General features: G+C 43.5%; 1 protein-coding gene across 34 annotated transcripts in view; it reads left to right on the plus strand.

The window, feature by feature from the left end:
• Nucleotides 1-19,081, plus strand: part of Gm10634 (predicted gene 10634) — a 111,271-nt gene extending 92,190 nt beyond the window's left edge. For 31 of the 34 annotated variants that reach the window (XR_003948393.1, XR_003948385.1, XR_003948386.1 and 28 more), the window contains one exon: nt 18,819-19,081. Coding sequence is in view for 15 of the 34 variants with exons in the window: in XM_035096917.1 (XP_034952808.1) it covers nt 18,819-18,943 (125 nt within the window). In the remaining 19 variants the exon portion in view is untranslated. Of the gene's footprint in view, nt 1-9,402; nt 9,569-16,642; nt 16,670-18,818 lie in introns of those variants that run through there. The other 3 variants (XR_003948362.1, XR_003948374.1, XR_003948363.1) reach the window with 2 other exon arrangements.
• Nucleotides 19,082-22,952: the final 3,871 nt, after the last annotated feature.

A 22,952-nucleotide genomic window follows, 5' to 3' on the forward strand; every position in this document is an offset into this window, starting at 1 on the left:
CCTAGAGTTATGGGGACAGGAAGCAAAAATTTTCCTAGAGGGTCACTAGGAGTGATAGTAAGTGGAACTATTCCGTTTTCCACCCCTTGATTCCTGGACCCATGAATCCTGGCTATGGGTGAAACTGTACCATATATCGAGCGCTGATTCAAAGCATATACTGCCTTCTGAAGAACTCTGCCCCAGCCTTCCAAGCTGTTACCACCTAATTGGCGCTGTAACTGCGTCTTCAAAAGGCCATTCCATCTTTCTATCAGCCCAGCTGCTTCAGGATGATGGGGAATGTGGTAAGACCAGTGTATTCCATGATCGTGGGCCCACTGTCGTACTTCTCTGGCTGTGAAATGAGTTCCTTGGTCAGAAGCAATACTGTGTGGAATACCATGACGATAGATGAGGCATTCTGTCAGTCCCTGAATGGTGGTTTTAGCAGAGGCTTTACGTGCAGGAAAGGCAAATCCATAACCAGAATAAGTATCTACTCCAGTAAGAACAAAACGCTGTCCTTTCCATGAAGGAAGTGGTCCAATGTAGTCAACCTGCCACCAGGTTGCTGGCTGGTCACCCCGAGGAATGGTGCCATATCTGGGACTCAGTGTTGGTTTCTGCTGTTGGCAGATCTGGCAATCAGCAGCAGCTGTAGCCAGGTCAGCCTTGGTGAGTGGAAGCCCATGTTGCTGAGCCCAAGCATAACCTCCATCTCGACCACCATGGCCACTTTGTTCATGTGCCCATTGAGCAATGACAGGGATGGCTGGGGAGAGAGGCTGATTGTCCACAGAACGGGTCATCTTATCCACTTGATTATTGAACTCCTCCTCAGCTGAAGTCACCTTTTGGTGAGCATTTACATGGGACACAAATATCTTCACATCCTTTGCCCATTTGGAGAGATCTATCCACATACTTCTTCCCCAGATGTCTTTCTCACCAATTTTCCAATTGTGATCTTTCCAAGTCCCTGACCATCCAGCCAATCCATTGGCTACAGCCCATGAGTCAGTGTATAATCGTACATCTGGCCATTTCTTCTTGCAAACAAACTGTAATACCATGTGTACTGCCCGAAGTTCTGCCCACTGTGAAGATTTCCCTTCACCTGTGTCTTTCAAGGTTGTCCCAGAAAGGGGTTGTAATGCTGCAGCTGTCCACTTCTGGGTGGTGCCTGCATAACGTGCAGAGCCATCAGTAAACCAGGCTCTAGTCTTCTCCTCTTCGGTCAGTTGATCATAGGGAACACCCCATGAGGCTATAGGTGCATGCTTGGCAGCAGATTGCATTGTAACAGGAGTAGAAACCATAGGCATTTGAGCAACTTCTTCATGTAACTTGCTTGTGCCTTCAGGACCTGCTCTGGCCCGATCACGTATATACCACTTCCATTTGATAATAGACTGCTGCTGTGCACGTCCCACTTTATGACTTGCAGGGTCTGATAGTACCCAGCTCATGATGGGTAGTTCAGGTCGCATAGTGACTTGGTGTCCTATTGTCAGACGTTCAGTTTCCACTAAGGCCCAATAGCAGGCCAAGAGCTGTTTTTCAAAGGGAGAATAGTTGTCTGCAGATGATGGTAGAGCTTTGCTCCAAAATCCCAAAGGCCTTTTCTGTGATTCACCTACAGGGGCCTGCCAGAGGCTCCAAACAGCATCTCTATCAGCCACAGACACCTCAAGTACCATCGGATCTGCTGGGTCATATGGTCCAAGTGGTAGAGCAGCCTGCACAGCAGCCTGGACCTGTTGAAGGGCCTTCTCCTGTTCCAGGCCCCACACAAAGCTAGCAGCTTTCCGAGTCACTTGGTAAATAGGCCTAAGTAACACACCCAAGTGAGGGATGTGTTGTCTCCAGAATCCAAATAGACCCACTAAACGTTGTGCTTCTTTCTTGGTTGTAGGAGGGGCCAGGTGCAATAACTTATCTTTCACCTTAGAAGGAATATCTCTGCATGCCCCACACCACTGGACTCCTAAGAATTTCACTGAGGTAGATGGTCCTTGAATTTTGGTTGGATTTATTTCCCATCCTCTGATACGCATATGTGTTACCAATGAGTCCAAAGTGGTTGCTACTTCCTGCTCACTTGGTCCAATCAGCATAATGTCATCAATATAGTGCACCAATGTGATATTTTGTGGAAGATCCAAACGATCAAGATCCCTTCTAATTAAATTATGACACAGGGCAGGAGAGTTAATATATCCTTGAGGCAAAACTGTGAAGGTATACTGTTGGCCTTGCCAACTGAAAGCAAATTGCTTCTGGTGGTCCTTATGGACAGGTACTGAGAAGAAGGCATTTGCCAGATCAATAGCCGCATACCAGGTGCCAGGAGATGTGTTAATTTGCTCAAGTAAGGAAACTACATCTGGTACAGCAGCTGCAATTGGAGTTACTACCTGATTTAGTTTTCGATAATCAACTGTCATTCTCCATGATCCATCTGTTTTCTGCACTGGCCAGATAGGAGAGTTAAACGGAGATGAGGTGGGAACCACCACCCCTGCATCTTTCAAGTCCTTGATAGTGGCAGTAATTTCTGCAATGCCTCCAGGAATACGATACTGTTTTTGATTCACTATTTTCTTTGGCAGAGGCAACTCTAAAGGCTTCCATTTGGCCTTCCCAACCATAATTGCCCTCACTCTACAGTTCAGGGAACCAATATGAGAATTCTGCCAATTTCTGAGTATATCTATCCCAATTATACATTCTGGAACTGGGGAAATCACCACAGGATGTGTCCGGGGACCTACTGGACCTACTGTGAGTCGGACATCAGTCAAAACTCCATTAATCACCTGCCCTCCATAAGCCCCTACTTTAACTGGAGGGCCACAATGTTTCTTGGGATCCCCTGGGATCAGTGTCAACTCAGAACCAGTATCCAGCAGACCCCGAAAAGTCTGATTATTTCCTTTTCCCCAGTGTACAGTTACCCTTGTAAAAGGCCGTAGGTCCCTCTGGGGAAGAACTGGAGAAAGGGTAACAGCAAAACCTTCGGGTGTCTTATCAAGATCCTTCCTCAGAGGAACCTGGCCACCCCTTCATTCAAGGGGTTCCGGATCTGCAAACTGTCTCAAGTCTGGAAATTGATTCACTGGCCGAGATTGCTGTTTACCACGATCTAATGTAGCCTTTCTTTCATTTGTTTGAGAATTTTTCTGCTTATACAGATCAAACAAATATGCAGTAGGCTTCCTATGTATTTCATTCCTGGAAACACCATGATTGATTAGCCAGTACCAAAGGTCCAACCGAGTCATGCCATTATAAATTTCACCTCTCCTGTGCTGACCATTACTGGGTATGTTATTATAAACATTCTTTTGTCTACGCTGTCCATTATAATAACTAGAATCACCTTGTCTCGGGCGATTCAATGCTGCCACCTGGCCCTTGTTACCTCGGAATCCAACTAAACCCAGTGAATTTAATTCATCTAATTGAGCAGAAGCATCTCCAATGCTAAGATCTGGCACAAGGAAAAGGGAAAGAACAAAACCCTTCAAATGTGCTGGTGCCCCTCTCACCAATTTGCGTCTTATAGAGCTGGTGAAAGGCATATCTTCTGGACCTTCCCATTGTGGACAATTATGCTTTACACAATATATCCACTCTAGCATTGCAATTTCCCTAAGTCTTAAAATCCCTTCATCAACACTAAGCCATGGAATATCAGGCATCTCCAAGTCATTTCCAGTAGGCCATCTTTTGATAAACACCTCAGCCAACCATTCAAACAAACTTTTGACACCTTTTTTAACTATGCGAGCTTCCGTATTAAACCTAGAATCTCTACTCAGAGGACCCATGTCAATAAACTCAGCCTGCTCTAGTTTTATGTTCCTTCCACCCTTATCCCACACCCTTAAAATCCATTCCCACACATATTCACCAGGTTTCTGCTTAAATGAATTAGCAAACTCATTAAGCTCCTTAGTAGTGTAGCGAATTTCCTCATGGACTACACTTTCTACCTCCCCTCTAGGAGCCTGTTTTGCTTTGAGTCTGGTTACAGGTCTAGAAGAAACTATTGGTGGGCCGTGAGCAGACTCTGCAAAATTAATTTCCTCATGTGGGGAAGGCATTATTTCAAGAGGTGGGGCTGAGGGTACTACTTCCTCAGGTGGGGCAAACCCTTGAGAATCTGAGGATTCAAAATTCTCAGCTTCAACATGGTCTTCCCACACATCCCCATCCCATGTTGTAGGATCCCATTCTTTGCCAATTAGAGCCCTTACTTTAACTGTCGACACACTCTGAGGCTGAGACTTGAATTTTCGCTGTAGTTCAGCCAACCTTACAATGAGAGTTTCTGTTTGATTTTCTGCAACTTGAGCTCTATTGCTACAAGAGAGAAGATTCTCCTCAAGGACACACTTAGCAACTTTTAGATCGTTTACTTGTGTCTGGAGCCTTTCGATTTTATCACACAACTCCTTCCTTTCATTCATCATTTTTTCCACAGATACTAAGAGCAGCCAGCCAGTAAAATCATTTTTCGATTTTTTCCCCATCTTGTAGAAAGCTTTGTGCACTGAATCACCTAATTCATTAAGAAAATCAAGGGCATTAGCTTCTTTAAGTTCGGAATATAGTTTCAACCATGGGTCTTCAAAATTCTCTGAGCTCCCAGGAGGGAGAGAATCTGGAGAGGTTTCAATAGTTGAAAGTGCTGGTGGATCAACAAGCCAATTCCAGAATTTTAAAAGATTCATCCTTGTACTTCTGTTACTCTAGAACCACTCCTGGTACCAACTTCTGTATTAGTCAGAGTTCTCTAGAGTCACAGAACTTATGGATAGTCTCTAGATAGTAAAGGAATTTATTGATGACTTACAGTTGGCAGCCCAATTCCCAACAATTGTTCAGTCGCAGCTGTGAATGGAAGTCCAAGGATCTAGCAGTTATTCAGTCTCACGCAGCAATCAGGCGAAGGAGCAAGAGCAAGAGCTAGAGCTAGACTCCCTTCTTCCAATGTCCTTATATTGTCTCCAGCAAAAGGTGTAGCCCAGATTAAAGGTGTGTTCCACCACACCTTTAATCCCAGATGAAAGGCATAGCCCAGATTAAAGGTGTGTTCCTTAACTCGGAGATTCAATCTTCTGGAATCCATAGCCACTATGGCTCAAGATCTTCAAACCAAGATCCAGATAAGGATCTCCAAGCCTCCAGATAAGGGTCACTGGTGAGCCTTCCAATTCCGAATTGTAGTTCATTCCAAATATTGTCAAGTTGACAACCAGGAATAGCCACTACAATCTCCTTCAGTTGTCTTACTGCTCTAGCTAGAACTTCAAGTGCTACATTGAACAGAGATGGAGAGAATGGACCACCTTGCTTTGTCCCTTATTTTAGTGTAAATGTTTTAAGTTTCTATTCATTTAATCTGATGTTGTCTATTAGCTTGGTGTATTATTGTCTTTATTGTGTTTATCTCTATGTCTTGTATTCCGGATCTCTTCAAGGTTTTTAACATGACTGGGTGTTGGATTTCGTCAAGGGCTTTTTCAGCATCTAATCAGATGATCATGTGGGGTTTTTTCCTTTCCTTTTTTTTTTTTTTTTTTTTTTTTTGAGACAGGGTTTCTCTGTGTAGCCTTGGCTGTCCTGGAACTCACTTTGTAGACCAGACTGGTCTCGAACTCAGAGATCCACCTGCCTCTGCCTCCCAAGTGCTGCCATGAAAGGTGTGCACCTCCATGCCCTGCAGTAGGGTTTTTCTTTCAGTTTGTTTATATGGTGAATTATGTGATTGAATTTTTGTATATTAAACTATGCCTAAACTCCTGTGATGAAGCCTATTTGATCAGGGTAGATGGTGTTCTTGATGTATTCTTGGATTTGGTTTGAGAGTATTTTATGGGTTATTGTTGTATCAATGTATATAAGGGAAATACGTCTAAAATTCTCCTTCCTTGTTGGCTTTCTGATTTAGCTTTCAATGTGACTGTGGCCTCCTAGAATGAGTTTGGCAATGTTCCTTCTGTTTCTCTTTTGTGGAATAGTTTGAAGAGTATTGGCATTAGCTCTTCTTTGAAAGTCTGGTGGAATTCTGTTCTTAAACTGTCTGGCCCTGAGGTTTTTGTTTGTTTGTTTGTTTGTTTTTATCAGAAGACTTTTAATGGCTGATTATATTTCCTTATGAGTTAAATGGTAGTTTAGATTGTTTCCGTAATATTTGTTAACTTTTATAAGTGGAATCTAGTAAGAAAATAATCCATTTCCTTTAGATATTCCAATGTTGTGGAGTCAGGCCTTTGAAGTAAGAACTAATGATTCTCTGGATTCCCTCACTTTCTGTTGTTATGTCCCTGTTTTCATTTCTGATTCTGTTAATTTAGATAATGTCTCTTAGCTTTTTAGTTCGATTAGCTAAGGGTTTTGTCTGCCAGGGGCCAGCCTCAGTCGGCTTCCCTCAATCCCTGGAAGAAATCAGGGGTTCCAGATATGGACAAGCAAGGAGTTGGTGCGGATGACAAACAGACATGGACACAGAGAGAGTGTCTATCTGAATGTATTTTTTCCAAGCAAACACCATACTTTTAATACAGAAGAAAAACAAGAAAACTAGGCAGATACATCAGCCAAGGTACATCAACACAAAACAAAGAAAATGCATACATAAAAAGATGGCTGGAGCCAGGCTGTGGTTACCACTGAGAATAGGAACAACTCTTAATTAAGATCAGCTAAACACAGGAGCCAGGTGAATGCTCTGATGCAATGCTAGTCTATTGTTAAACCCACCACCAGGGGTTCTTTAGTAAATGCCTAATTATGCTATTCCTCTGGGCCTAGTGAAAAAACCCACACCAGGGGACTTTCTTTCTACTAACCCTTTCAGGAATAATACTACCACAACCCACCTATTTCCTAGGCCAGTGTGAATTCATTCCTGTGTATGGGTTTGACTCGGCTATTGTTCCAAGTAATTACTATGTAGACTAGCCCTGAGCTTTCTAGCTCTTATTCAAGTAAATTGTACTACCTGATTCTTTTCACTGTCTCTACTAGAGGTAAATTTGAATGTTACTGAATAGGTAACCTTCTTACTGAATTCCAAGCTCAGGGTCAGCTTCAAGGACTTCCCAAGACATTGGAACACTGGTGGAAGCTTAATCTAACTTAGCTATATGTCTAAATCAATCCTAAAAGGCACTTATAATAAAACAATACTAAAAGAGAGCAGGCAGATCCATTCACCAGAATAATGTGAGGGAAGGTTGGGAGGATACATGATATGGGAATGCCAAGGTTCCAGGAGGCTAAGTTTCCATGAAACTCTTGGCTTTAGGACTGCTTCCAGGTTTCTAGGCCTGTCACACGAGTCACTACTGGAGTGGATGAAACATTTGTCTATCTTATTTTCTCAAAGAACTAGCTCTTTGTGTCACTGATTTTTAAAATTATTCTCTTTGCTTTTAATTTATATATATTTTTTTCATCCCTGAGTTTGGTTATTTCCTGCAGTCTATTCCTCTTGAGTGGGTTGGCTTCTTTTGGTTGTAGAACTTTCAGATGTGCTGTTAAGGTTCTAATATGAAACCTCTCTGGTCACCTTATGAAGGCTCTTAGTGCTATGAACTTTCCTCTTACCATGGCTTTTATTGTGTCCCCTAATTTAGATATGTTGTGCCTTATTTTTATTGACTTCTAAAATGTCTTTAATTTCTTTATTTCTTTTTTGACACAGTGGTCATTGAATAGAGAGCTGTTCAGTTGCCATGAGTTTGCATGCTTTCAGTTTCTGTTGTTAAAGTCCCAAGTTTGATCTGATCCATCTAAATCCATCATGATCTGATTGAGTTATCCAGTCCCTTGTATCTGTTGAGGATTGTTTTTGGCTAGTTGTAATGGTCAGTTTTGGGGACGGTTCCATGATCTGCTGAGAAGAAGGTATATTCTTTTGTATTTGGCTGAAATGTTTTTAGATATCTGTTAGACTCATTTGATTCATAATGTCTACTAGTTCTATTACTTCTGTATCTAGTTTCTGTCTCTGTCACCTGTCCACTGGTGAGAATGGAGTGTTGAAGTCTCTCACTATTAATGTGTATATTTCAAAGTATGATTTCAGCCTTAGTAAAGTTACTTTTACAGTCTTGGGTGCCTAGCATTTGGGGCATGGGTATTCAGACTTGAGACATCATTTTGGTGGATTTTTCCTTTAATGCATTTGAAGTCTCTTCCCCTGTCCTTATAAAATAATATTTGGTTACTACAGCTTGTTTCTTGGGTCTGTCTGCTTAGAAAAAAATACTTTTTTAGCCATTTACTCTGAGGTAATATCTATTTTATTTGCTGAGATATGTGTCTTGCTTGCAGGAGAATGTTGATCCTGTTTTCACATACATTTTGTTAGCCCATTTCTTTTTATTGGGTAATTTTGTCCATTGATTTTAGAAGATATCACTAACCAATAATTGTTAATTCCTGTTATTTTGATGTTGGTGGTAGGTTTTGTGTGTGTGTGTGTGTGTGTGTGTGTGTGTGTGTGAGAGAGAGAGAGAGAGAGAGAGAGAAAGAGAGACACAGAAAGTGAGATGGGTTGTGGATTCTTTTCTTTTGGTTCTGCTGGTGTGAAATTATTTATTGTATTTTATTGGGTGTAGTTAGTCTTATTGGGATTGAGGTCCTCTGTGGGGCTTTATTAGTGGAAAATATTGTTTAAATTTGGTTTTGTCATCTCTTGGTATCTCCATCTATGGTGATTGAATGTTTAGCTGGATATATTATTCTGCACTGACATCTGTAGTCTCTTAGGGTCTGTAAGACATCTGCCCAGGTGCTTCTGGTTTTAGAGTCTCTGTTGAGAAATCAGGTGTGCTTCTTATATGTCTGCTTTTATATGTTACTTGGTCTTTTCCCTTGAAACTTTTAATATTCCCTCTTTGTTCTGTACATTTAGTGTTTTGATTATTATGTGGCAGGAGGAATTTCTTTTTTGGTCCAGTCTATTTGGTGATCTGTATGCTTCTTGTATATGAATCTCTTTTAGGTTAGGGGAACTTTATTCTAAGATTTTGTTGAAGCTATTTTGTGAATCTTTGAGCTGTGAATCTTCTCCTTCTTCTATTCCTATTATTCTTAGGCTTGGTCTTTCCATAGTATTCCAAAATTCCTTGATGTTTTGTGTCATGAACCTTTTAGATTTAGCATTTTCTTTGATATATCATTTTTTTCTATTGTATTTTCTACACCTGAAATTCTCTCTTCTATCTCGTGTTTTTCTGTTGGTGATGATGTGTCTACAGTTCCTGTTCTATTTCCTAGGTTTCCCAACTCCAGGAATGCCTCAGTTTTTATTTTCTTTATTGCTTCTATTTCCATTTTCGGTTCTCAGACAGTGTTATTCATTTCCTTCACCTCTTTGACCTGTATTTCTGACCCGTCCAGGAGGTCCAGTTATTCGACGGTTTCGAGGGGACCTTCTCCTAAGAACCAAATGGGGGGAGAGAAGGACGGACACCAAGTGCGAGAAACGACACATAAACAGTCTGAGAAGCATCAAGGTGTGTGGGAAGCCGCCCCCACATTCGCCGTCACAAGATGGCGCTGACATCCTGTGTTCTAAGTTGGTAAACAAATAATCTGCGCATGAGCCAAGGGTATTTACGACTACTTGTACTCTGTTTTTCCCGTGAACATCAGCTCGGCCATGGGCTGCAGCCAATCAGGGAGTGATGCGCCCTAGGCAATGGTTGTTCTCTTTAAAGAGGAAAGGGGTTTCGTTTTCTCTCTCTCTTGCTTCTCTCTCTTGCTTCTTACACTCTGACCCCATAAAGATATAAGCAATAAAGCTTTGCCGTAGAAGATTCTGGTTGTTGTGTTCTTCCTGGCCGGTCGTGAGAACGCGTCTAATAACAATTGGTGCCGAAAACCCGGGACGAGAAAAAACTCCGGACTGGCGCAGGAGGGATACTTCATTCCAGAACCAGAACTGCGAATCAAGGTTATAAGGTTCCCGTAACACAGACTGTTGAGAAGGATTCAACTGCCGAATTCAGAACTCATCAGCTGGGGAACGACGGTGATAAAGGTTCCCGTAAAGCAGACTGTTAAGAAGGATTCAACTGTATGAATTCAGAACTTTTCAGCTGGGGAACGAGAGTACCAGTGAGTATGTTTGGCCTTGAATTTTTTCTGGTGTTAGGAGCCCTTTTGTTCCTTTTCACATGTTATATAGTGGTTAAGGCAGGGCTGAAAATTCTGGATGAAATTCAGGGCAGTCTATCAGAAGTAAAGCGGGGAGAGAGAGTAGGAGCAAGGAGAAACGGTAAGTATACAGGCCTTTCCAAGGGTCTTGAACCCGAGGAAAAGTTAAGGTTAGGTAGGAATACCTGGAGAGAGATTAGAAGAAAAAGAGGAAAAAGGGAGAAGAAAAAAGATCGATTAGCGGAGGTCTCTAGGAGATACTCGTCACTAGATGAGCTCAGGAAGCCAGCTCTTAGTAGCTCTGAAGCAAGTGAAGAATCCTCCTCTGAGGAAACAGACTGGGAGGAAGAAGCAGCCCATTACCAGCCAGCTAATTGGTCAAGAAAAAAGCCAAAAGCGGCTGGCGAAAGCCAGCGTACTGTCCAACCTCCCGGCAGTCGGTTTCAAGGTCCGCCCTATGCGGAGCCCCCGCCCTGCGTAGTGCGTCAGCAATGCGCAGAGGGGCAATGCGCAGAGAGGTGCGCAGAGAGGCAGTGCGCAGAGAGGTGCGCAGAGAGGCAGTGCGCAGAGAGGCAGTGCGCAGACTCATTCATTCCCCGAGAGGAACAAAAGAAAATACAACAGGCATTTCCAGTCTTTGAAGGAGCCGAGGGTGGGCGTGTCCACGCTCCGGTAGAATACGTACAGATTAAGGAAATTGCCGAGTCGGTTCGTAAATACGGAACCAATGCTAATTTCACCTTGGTGCAGTTAGACAGGCTCGCTGGTATGGCACTAACGCCTGCTGATTGGCAGACGGTTGTAAAAGCCGCTCTCCCTAGTATGGGCAAATATATGGAATGGAAAGCGCTTTGGCACGAAGCTGCACAGGCGCAGGCCCGAGCAAACGCAGCTGCTTTGACTCCAGAGCAGAGAGATTGGACTTTTGACTTGTTAACGGGTCAGGGAGCTTATTCTGCTGATCAGACAAACTACCATTGGGGAGCTTATGCCCAGATTTCTTCCACGGCTATTAGGGCCTGGAAGGCGCTCTCTCGAGCAGGTGAAACCACTGGTCAGTTAACAAAGATAATCCAGGGACCTCAGGAATCTTTCTCAGATTTTGTGGCCAGAATGACAGAGGCAGCAGAGCGTATTTTTGGAGAGTCAGAGCAAGCTGCGCCTCTCATAGAACAGCTAATCTACGAGCAAGCCACAAAGGAGTGCCGAGCGGCCATAGCCCCAAGAAAGAACAAAGGCTTACAAGACTGGCTCAGGGTCTGTCGAGAGCTTGGGGGACCTCTCAGCAATGCAGGTTTAGCGGCTGCCATCCTTCAATCTCAGAACCGCTCCATGAGCAGAAATAATCAGAGGACATGTTTTAATTGCGGAAAGCCTGGGCATTTTAAGAAAGATTGCAGAGCTCCAGATAAACAGGGAGGGACTCTCACTCTTTGCTCTAAGTGTGGCAAGGGTTATCATAGAGCTGACCAGTGTCGCTCTGTGAGGGATATAAAGGGCAGAATTCTTCCCCCACCTGATAGTCAATCAACTGATGTGCCAAAAAACGGGTCATCGGGCCCTCGGTCCCAGGGCCCTCAAAGATATGGGAACCGGTTTGTCAGGACCCAGGAAGCAGTCAGAGAGACGACCCAGGAAGACCCACAAGGGTGGACCTGCGTGCCGCCTCCGACTTCCTATTAATGCCTCAAATGAGTATTCAGCCGGTGCCGGTGGAGCCTATACCATCCTTGCCCCCGGGAACCATGGGCCTTATTCTCGGCCGAGGTTCACTCACCTTGCAGGGCTTAGTAGTCCACCCTGGAATTATGGATTGTCAACATTCCCCTGAAATACAGGTCCTGTGCTCAAGCCCTAAAGGCGTTTTTTCTATTAGTAAAGGAGATAGGATAGCTCAGCTGCTGCTCCTCCCTGATAATACCAGGGAGAAATCTGCAGGACCTGAGATAAAGAAAATGGGCTCCTCAGGAAATGATTCTGCCTATTTGGTTGTATCTTTAAATGATAGACCTAAGCTCCGCCTTAAGATTAATGGAAAAGAGTTTGAAGGCATCCTTGATACCGGAGCAGATAAAAGTATAATTTCTACACATTGGTGGCCCAAAGCATGGCCCACCACAGAGTCATCTCATTCATTACAGGGCCTAGGATATCAATCATGTCCCACTATAAGCTCCGTTGCCTTGACGTGGGAATCCTCTGAAGGGCAGCAAGGGAAATTCATACCTTATGTGCTCCCACTCCCGGTTAACCTCTGGGGAAGGGATATTATGCAGCATTTGGGCCTTATTTTGTCCAATGAAAACACCCCATCAGGAGGGTATTCAGCTAAAGCAAAAAATATCATGGCAAAGATGGGTTATAAAGAAGGAAAAGGGTTAGGACATCAAGAACAGGGAAGGATAGAGCCCATCTCACCTAATGGAAACCAAGACAGACAGGGTCTGGGTTTTCCTTAGCGGCCATTGGGGCAGCACGACCCATACCATGGAAAACAGGGGACCCAGTGTGGGTTCCTCAATGGCACCTATCCTCTGAAAAACTAGAAGCTGTGATTCAACTGGTAGAGGAACAATTAAAATTAGGCCATATTGAACCCTCTACCTCACCTTGGAATACTCCAATTTTTGTAATTAAGAAAAAGTCAGGAAAGTGGAGACTGCTCCATGACCTCAGAGCCATTAATGAGCAAATGAACTTATTTGGCCCAGTACAGAGGGGTCTCCCTGTACTTTCAGCCTTACCACGTGGCTGGAATTTAATCATTATAGATATTAAAGATTGTTTCTTTTCTATACCTTTGTGTCCAAGGGATAGGCCCAGATTTGCCTTTACCATCCCCTCTATTAATCACATGGAACCTGATAAGAGGTATCAATGGAAGGTCTTACCACAGGGAATGTCCAATAGTCCTACTATGTGTCAACTTTATGTACAAGAAGCTCTTTTGCCAGTGAGGGAACAATTCCCCTCTTTAATTTTGCTCCTTTACATGGATGACATCCTCCTGTGCCATAAAGACCTTACCATGCTACAAAAGGCATATCCTTTTCTACTTAAAACTTTAAGTCAGTGGGGTCTACAGATAGCCACAGAAAAGGTCCAAATTTCTGATACAGGACAATTCTTGGGCTCTGTGGTGTCCCCAGATAAGATTGTGCCCCAAAAGGTAGAGATAAGAAGAGATCACCTCCATACCTTAAATGATTTTCAAAAGCTGTTGGGAGATATTAATTGGCTCAGACCCTTTTTAAAGATTCCTTCTGCTGAATTAAGGCCTTTGTTTAGTATTTTAGAAGGAGATCCTCATATCTCCTCCCCTAGGACTCTTACTCTAGCTGCTAACCAGGCCTTACAAAAAGTGGAAAAAGCCTTACAGAATGCACAATTACAACGTATTGAGGATTCGCAGCCTTTCAGTTTGTGTGTCTTTAAGACAGCACAATTGCCAACTGCAGTTTTGTGGCAGAATGGGCCATTGTTGTGGATCCATCCAAACGTATCCCCAGCTAAAATAATAGATTGGTATCCTGATGCAATTGCACAGCTTGCCCTTAAAGGCCTAAAAGCAGCAATCACCCACTTTGGGCAAAGTCCATATCTTTTAATTGTACCTTATACCGCTGCACAGGTTCAAACCTTGGCAGCCGCATCTAATGATTGGGCAGTTTTAGTTACCTCCTTTTCAGGAAAAATAGATAACCATTATCCAAAACATCCAATCTTACAGTTTGCCCAAAATCAATCTGTTGTGTTTCCACAAATAACAGTAAGAAACCCACTTAAAAATGGGATTGTGGTATATACTGATGGATCAAAAACTGGCATAGGTGCCTATGTGGCTAATGGTAAAGTGGTATCCAAACAATATAATGAAAATTCACCTCAAGTGGTAGAATGTTTAGTGGTCTTAGAAGTTTTAAAAACCTTTTTAGAACCCCTTAATATTGTGTCAGATTCCTATTATGTGGTAAATGCAGTAAATCTTTTAGAAGTGGCTGGAGTGATTAAGCCTTCCAGTAGAGTTGCCAATATTTTTCAGCAGATACAATTAGTTTTGTTATCTAGAAGATCTCCTGTTTATATTACTCATGTTAGAGCCCATTCAGGCCTACCTGGCCCCATGGCTCTGGGAAATGATTTGGCAGATAAGGCCACTAAAGTGGTGGCTGCTGCCCTATCATCCCCGGTAGAGGCTGCAAGAAATTTTCATAATAATTTTCATGTGACGGCTGAAACATTACGCAGTCGTTTCTCCTTGACAAGAAAAGAAGCCCGTGACATTGTTACTCAATGTCAAAGCTGCTGTGAGTTCTTGCCAGTTCCTCATGTGGGAATTAACCCACGCGGTATTCGACCTCTACAGGTCTGGCAAATGGATGTTACACATGTTTCTTCCTTTGGAAAACTTCAATATCTCCATGTGTCCATTGACACATGTTCTGGCATCATGTTTGCCTCTCCGTTAACCGGAGAAAAAGCCTCACATGTGATTCAACATTGTCTTGAGGCATGGAGTGCTTGGGGGAAACCCAGACTCCTTAAGACTGATAATGGACCAGCTTATACGTCCCAAAAATTTCAGCAGTTCTGCCGTCAGATGGACGTGACCCACCTGACTGGACTTCCATACAACCCTCAAGGACAGGGTATTGTTGAGCGTGCGCATCGCACCCTCAAAGCCTATCTTATAAAACAGAAGAGGGGAACTTTTGAGGAGACTGTACCCCGAGCACCAAGAGTGTCGGTGTCTTTGGCACTCTTTACACTCAATTTTTTAAATATTGATGCTCATGGCCATACTGCGGCTGAACGTCATTGTTCAGAGCCAGATAGGCCCAATGAGATGGTTAAATGGAAAAATGTCCTTGATAATAAATGGTATGGCCCGGATCCTATCTTGATAAGATCCAGGGGAGCTATCTGTGTTTTCCCACAGAATGAAGACAACCCATTTTGGGTACCAGAAAGACTCACCCGAAAAATCCAGACTGACCAAGGGAATACTAATGTCCCTCGTCTTGGTGATGTCCAGGGCGTCAATAATAAAGAGAGAGCAGCGTTGGGGGATAATGTCGACATTTCCACTCCCAATGACGGTGATGTATAATGCTCAAGTATTCTCCTGCTTTTTTACCACTAACTGGGAACTGGGTTTGGCCTTAATTCAGACAGCCTTGGTTCTGTCTGGACAGGTCCAGATGACTGACACCATTAACACTTTGTCAGCCTCAGTGACTACAGTCATAGATAAACAGGCCTCAGCTAATGTCAAGATACAGAGAGGTCTCATGCTGGTTAATCAACTCATAGATCTTGTCCAGATACAACTAGATGTATTATGACAAATAACTCAGCAGGGATGTGAACAAAAGTTTCCGGGATTGTGTGTTATTTCCATTCAGTATGTTAAATTTACTAGGGCAGCTAATTTGTCAAAAAGTCTTTTTCAGTATATGTTACAGAATTGGATGGCTGAATTTGAACAGATCCTTCGAGAATTGAGACTTCAGGTCAACTCCACGCGCTTGGACCTGTCGCTGACCAAAGGATTACCCAATTGGATCTCCTCAGCATTTTCTTTCTTTAAAAATTGGGTGGGATTAATATTATTTGGAGATACACTTTGCTGTGGATTAGTGTTGCTTCTTTGATTGGTCTGTAAGCTTAAGGCCCAAACTAAGAGAGACAAGGTGGTTATTGCCCAGGCGCTTGCAGGACTAGAACATGGAGCTTCCCCTGATATATCTATGCTTAGGCAATAGGTCGCTGGCCACTCAGCTCTTATATCTCACGAGGCTAGTCTCATTGCACGAGATAGAGTGAGTGTGCTTCAGCAGCCCGAGAGAGTTGCAAGGCTAAGCACTGCAATGGAAAGGCTCTGCGGCATATATGAGCCTATTCTAGGGAGACATGTCATCTTTCATGAAGGTTCAGTGTCCTAGTTCCCTTCCCCCAGGCAAAACGACACGGGAGCAGGTCAGGGTTGCTCTGGGTAAAAGCCTGTGAGCCTAAGAGCTAATCCTGTACATGGCTCCTTTACCTACACACTGGGGATTTGACCTCTATCTCCACTCTCATTAATATGGGTGGCCTATTTGCTCTTATTAAAAGAAAAAGGGGGAACTGTGGGAAGCCGCCCCCACATTCGCCGTCACAAGATGGCGCTGACATCCTGTGTTCTAAGTTGGTAAACAAATAATCTGCGCATGAGCCAAGGGTATTTACGACTACTTGTACTCTGTTTTTCCCGTGAACATCAGCTCGGCCATGGGCTGCAGCCAATCAGGGAGTGATGCGCCCTAGGCAATGGTTGTTCTCTTTAAAGAGGAAAGGGGTTTCGTTTTCTCTCTCTCTTGCTTCTCTCTCTTGCTTCTTACACTCTGACCCCATAAAGATATAAGCAATAAAGCTTTGCCGTAGAAGATTCTGGTTGTTGTGTTCTTCCTGGCCGGTCGTGAGAACGCGTCTAATAACAAAGGTGTCACTGTATTAGCAAGGCTCAAGGCTTAAATGCATAAGCAAAAGGGGAAGTACTTCTCAGCAGGAGGAATGGGGCAGAGGAAATGCACAAGCAAAGGAGGAAGCACTTCTCAGCAGGAGGGATGGGGCAGCGGAAAAAGAGGTAGTACTTCTCAGCAGGAGGGGTGGGGCAGCAGAAATTTTTCTTTTGGCAACTACACAGGGAAGCAGGAACTTGGTGGTATCAGGGTACATCTTGTGGTCAGGACATCCGGCGCTGACTTAGGGCTGGAACAATCTGTGGTTGTTCTCGGAACAGTGAGTCGGTAGCCCGCTATCGACCCCCTTTTCTTCTCGGGGGGAGAGGCCCAATTCAGAGATCAGGACAATTGTGTGGTCTTAATAGCTCCCAACATATTTCTTAAAGGGATTCATTCATTTTCTCTTTAAAGGCCTCTATAATCTTTACAAGATTGTATTTAAGGCCATCTTCTAGTGCTTTGGCTGGGTTAGGCTATCCCCCGGGCTTGCTATAGTAGGATAGGTGGGCTCTGATGGTGCCATATTGCTGTGGCTCTTTTTGACTGTGTTCCCATAATGTGCTTTAGCCATCTGGTTTTTCCTTATGTTGGCTGGATGTTCCCAATGCCAGCAAGGCCCCTCGGGAAGGCTAGGAGAGCTGTGAACCAGACCGTGGAGGTCAGGGGACAATACACAGCTTACTACCTATGTTACCTGAGCCCTAGGTGGAATCGACTGGCAAGGGAATAATGGGAAAGGATTCCATAACAATCTTGGAGGTCCCAAATGTCTCCTAGGAATGGCAGAGCATGCTCAGAGCCAGACAATGGAGGTCAGGAGACCCAGAACAACTCATCCATGCTGGCTGTGTTCCAGGGGGACCCTATTCATCTAGCTGGACCTCAAGTATACCTGACTGGCAAGGGATTTGTGGCTTGGGTCAGTTTCAAATCTTGTTGTTCCTGAAGCCCCCACTCAGTCCACCACATAGGATCAGGATGCATTGTGGGAACAAGTTTCCTTGAGAAGGCAGGTCAAACCCAGAACCAGACAATGGAGGTCAGGGAATCAAGCATAACTTACCTCTGCATTTTGGTCCAGACCAGTATGAAGTAGCTTTTCTTTGCTTCCTTGTCATTTGTCACATTGGGTTGTCCCTGCTTTGTTAACCTGGTCATGCTCCTTTCTGGCTTATGTCCTTTCTACCCCTCAAGACTCGTCCTTCAGACAGACTAGTCTAGGCACAGCAAGATGCACAAAGTTGATGGTAAAACAGAATTTTATGGCACACATGGTGACACATACCTCTATTCCCTGCAATCTGGAGGGTGAGACAGGAGGATTTCAAGGCCAGGTTAGACTACATGCCAAGTCCCTGTCTCAGCAAACTTATAAAATATGTGTCATTTTCAAAATATCAAAGAAAGCGTTCTTGTGTATATCTAAAATTAATACATCAAAGAGCTTATGTCATGAGTTATTATTCCTAACAACTTAGGCAGTTATACATCACGAATTCATTGAATAGCACTATTGCTGGGATATTCGTATACAATTTTAGAGTAAAATGTTAGGATAAATATGCTAAGTAAATAAGCTGTAAATAATTGTGGTTATGTACCTCATAAAAATAAATTAGATTTAGCCTCCCTAGACAAAACTCTGCTAGTTAAACAGTAAATTTGGCCAGTTTGGGACTGATAACTCAATGTACTCAGATGATCTAAGATCACTCTTCTGGTCTTGACTATGAGTATAATACAGGGAGACTGTACCTTCTAGTCTGGCCACATTCCCATTTCAGGTAAGTTTGTGGTGATTGTGAATAATTTCCAAAATGTGTGTCTTTGGAGGGTTACATGGCTTAGAACTCAATGATACAGTCCAACTCCTGTGTTCTCAAAGAATACTGTATATCTGGGGCTTTGACATCCACTTGTCCATTAAGAAAACTTAATTATGGGAAATTTAATACCGTATGCTCAAGTGCACAGGATTGGTGATGTACATACATGCATATGATAGCACACAGGCACACAGGAACACAAGGTGTGAGGAAATAAACAGTGGGAGACACAGGACAGATGCAAATTACTGAACCTTCCCAAGGCAGAATTAACGTTATCTTTCACTTCCTGAGCTCAACTTTCTCTCTTCCTTTCTACTATTAATAGTATCGTGTAGAAGACAGCAGACTTGCCGGCTCTGGGCACCTGTGACACATGCTGCTACCTGGGCTGTTTATGAACAACAATCTTTGGGACCAGCCTCAGAGGAACTTCAACAGCTGTCTGCATAGATCAAGGCAGATCTCTATGATCAACTTCAGGTCCCTGTTTACAGTGCCTGTTTAGGCAAATTGACATCTCTTTATGATATATTCTTAGAACTTTGTGTTTCTATGTGCTTTTAGCTTCATTAAAGGTCTATAAATTGAGTCCCTTTGTTTTTTATTTAAGTCTGAGTATTCCTATGGAGTCCAGAATACAGTATCCAATAGCTGTTATGATAGGTAATTGTGCCCCACCGAATGTGACTACTTAGAACTGAACTCCAGTTCTCTGCAAGAGCAGCCAACATACTTAGCTACTGAGCCACTGTTTCAGCACCTACATCTCCATCTTGCAGGCACATTTGATATTTTGATAGAACCTGGCCACAGATTCAGACAGATTTAAATGTACTCTCACAGACTATCTCCAACACTAGAGAGAAGAGGAAAACTGTCTACAAGAGGGGGACATCATCCCTGAGAATCCTATGTAGTGCATCCCATGTAGTATGCCTGAATTCTGGAAGCTGACCTTTGGTTCCATTCCTCTGGAGACTCTTCATAAGTCCACTGGGTACCTGAGTAGTCTAAGACAGCCAACTTCAGGGGCGCTTCTTCAAAAGCTGGCTTGGTCCCGGGAGTACACTCCAGATGACCAGTTCTCACACAAAGGTGATAAAGGCCATGGCCCTGCCACAGCATTGTGGAAACATGGTTCAGGGCCTTGCACTTGCAAGGCAAGCATTCTTTCCAAGAACCACACCCTCAGTCACAAAACCTCTTTGGAAAGTAGTTTTCATTGAAGGATTTACCTGAAAGATTCAAATTGCATATCTTTATATTTGAAAATATTTGCTTAGGTAGCAATTGAACAGTTACCATTATAGTCCATAAAGGTCAGAAATTTTTCAGCATATGACAAAGAATGGTAAATAATTTACTTATTTTCAAATGTGATTTTATTGAATGCACGTCAATGAAGCCTGCCTCACGTGGGCATTTCTCCACTGTAAATGTTAGTCCTTCATCGAATGAATGCCACTATCTGAGTTCAGTCAAAGAAGTTACTCCAGTGGAGATTCGAAACTTTTATGGTATATTGAGAAATACCAATTTTATCTCTCTCTCTCTCTCTCTCTCTCTCTGTGTGTGTTTGTGTTGATCATAGGGGTGCACTTGCACGTGTGTGTACATGTATATAGACATCAGAGGTCAACTTCAGATGTTTGTAACTCCTCAGGAAACATACCTGTTTTTTTTTATTCAGACAGGGTCTCTCACTGGCCAGAAGCTCACAGAAGGCTAGGCTGGTTAACCTCAAGCACCAGGCATTGCCTGTCTCTACCTCCCCAGATCCTCCATTGCAAGAAGGCTGCACTTGTACACCACACACTTTACAGACTGAGCTGTCCTCCAGCTTTGCCTTACTTCAGCCTGCTCTTCCAGAGGTCCTGAGTTCAATTCCCAGCAACCACATGGTGGCTCACAACCATCTGTAATGGGGATCTGTTGCCCTCTTCTGGTGTGTCTGAAAAAAGCAACAGTGTATTCATACACATAAAATAAATATATCTTTTTTTTTTTTTTTTTTTGGTTTTTCAAGATAGGGTTTCTCTGTATAGCCCTGGCTGTCCTGGAACTCACTTTGTAGACCAGGCTGGCCTTGAACTCAGAAATCCGCCTGCCTCTGCCTCCCAAGTGCTGGGATTAAAGGCGTGCACCACCACGCCCGGCTGGGGAATGCTTTGTATTATGTGAGTGTATCTTATTGAAAAAAGTAGATGTCAAATGTTTTTATAGTATTTCCAGGGTTGTTTTTGTTTTTTGAGACAGGGTTTCTCTGTATAGCCCTGGCTGTCCTGGAACTCACTTTGTGGACCAGGCTGGCCTCAAACTCAGAAATCCTCCTGCCTCTGCCTCCTGAGTGCTGGGATCAAAGGTGTGCGCCACCATGCCCGGCATATTTCCAGTTTTATACAAAATTATAATACATAGAGACATACCAACTCATGCATTATACATATGGATAGAGGTACTGTTAAATTTAACTTTAACAACAAATATTTGAATATTTACCAGACATAAAACACATGGAGTAGCTGGGCAGTGGTGGCACACAACAACAACAACAACCAAAAAAACAAACAAACAAACAAAAAAACCAATGGAGTGATAATAGTCTGAGGATATGTGATGGCATTTTCTTTTTTAGGTTGAAAATCGAAGATCAGGTAGTTTCATCATTTTAGCTTCTTCTGTGGGCCTACTTGACTGTTTTAAACACATTAGAGGGTCAGAAGGGAATCAAGCTAAGTACAGAAAGACAAAAACATGCTTTGCGCTGCATTAAAAATAATACAAGAAGCTGGGTGTGGTGGCCCACGCCTTTAATCCCAGCACTCAGGAGGCAGAGGCAGGTGGATTTCTGAGTTCCAGGCCAGCCTGGTCTACAAAGTGAGTTCCAGGACAGCCAGGACTATATAGAGAAACCCTGTCTCGGAAAACCAAAAAACCAAAAAGGAAGGAAGGAAGGAAGGAAGGAAGGAAGGAAGGAAGGAAATGGAATGGAAAGGAAAGGAAAGGAAAGGAAAGGAAAGGAAAGGAAAGGAAAGGAAAGGAAAGAAAGAAAGAAAGAAAGAGAAAGGAAGGAAGGAAGAAAAGAGAAAAAAAGAAAAAAAATACAAAATTTGGGGAGTAACCACAACATTAGCAGTACTCTCTTTTGTGGTATTGTCTAATGATCTGGTTATGATCTTGGTTTCCTTATCATGGCATAGTAGGGATTCACTCACCTTTCAACTTTTACAACACAATTAGCCAAGTTTTACTTAGCATATGAATAAACTGGGCATTGGTGGTAACACCTTTAATCCCAGCACTTGGAGGCAGAGGCCAGCAGATTTCTGAGCACAAGGCCAGCCTGTTCTATAGAGAAAGCCTGTCTTGAAAAAAAAAAAAAAAAAAAAAAAAAGAACCTTTTGAAAGGAATTTTCACATTAAACACACAATAAACATAGACTCAGTGAAACAAAACTAGGAGGGAGGCCCAAGCAAGGATGTTTGAATCTCACTTAGAAGGAGGGATAAAATAGTCATAGGAGGCAGAGGGAAGGGGGAACTGGGTGGGAGAGGGGAAGGGGAGGGGAATGGGGGATTTCAGATCAGGTATGGGGAGAAACAAGGGAGATAGCCAAGAGAATGAATCTGCAGCTAGTTGGGATGGGGGTAGGAGGCATTTCTAGGACATGCCAGGGACCCGGGATGGGGGAGGCTCCCAGGAGTCAATGTGGGTAACCTTAGCTGAGATATATAACACTGGGGATATATAGGAGAGGGCCTGAAGAGGCCACCTCCTATTGCTAAATAGGACCTCTAGTGGAGGGATAAGGACACCAACCCACCCACGTACTTTTGACCCAAAATTTGTCTTGTCTAAAAAAAAAATAAATGGAGGGACAAAGACAGAGCAGCAATTGAGGAAATGGTCTACCAGTAACCAGCCCAACTTGAGACCCATCCCATGTGTAAACCCCAGTCCCTGACACTACCAATTACACTCTGTTATGCTTGTAGAGAGGAGCCTAGCATAACTGTCCTCTGAGAGGCTCCACCAGGCAGCCGACTGAAACAGATACAGAGACACAGAGCCAAACATTGGACAGAATCATCTCACCTGGACCTTTGAGGGGCTCTCAGAAACTGAGCCACCAAGCAAAGGGCCCACACGGGCTAGACAGAAGCCCCCAGCACATATGTAGCACATATGGAGGTCAGTCTCCGTGTGGGGCCTCCAACAACTGAAGTAGAGGCTATCCCTAAAGCTGTAGCTTGTCTGTGGAATCCATTTCCCCAACTGGGCTGCTTTGCCTGGCCTCCGAGGAAGAGGGTATGCCTAACCATGCAGAAATCTGTTGGGCCATGTTGGGGAATACCCAGGGGGCCCCACTCTCTCAGAGAAGGGGAGGATCAGGACTGGGGGCAGTGATAGGGATGAAAAGTGAACAAATAACTCAATGGAAAAAATACTTGCAGGCAA

The sequence above is a fragment of the Mus musculus genome, chromosome 9, assembly GCF_000001635.26.
Source record: "Mus musculus strain C57BL/6J chromosome 9, GRCm38.p6 C57BL/6J".
Taxonomy (NCBI): domain Eukaryota; kingdom Metazoa; phylum Chordata; class Mammalia; order Rodentia; family Muridae; genus Mus; species Mus musculus.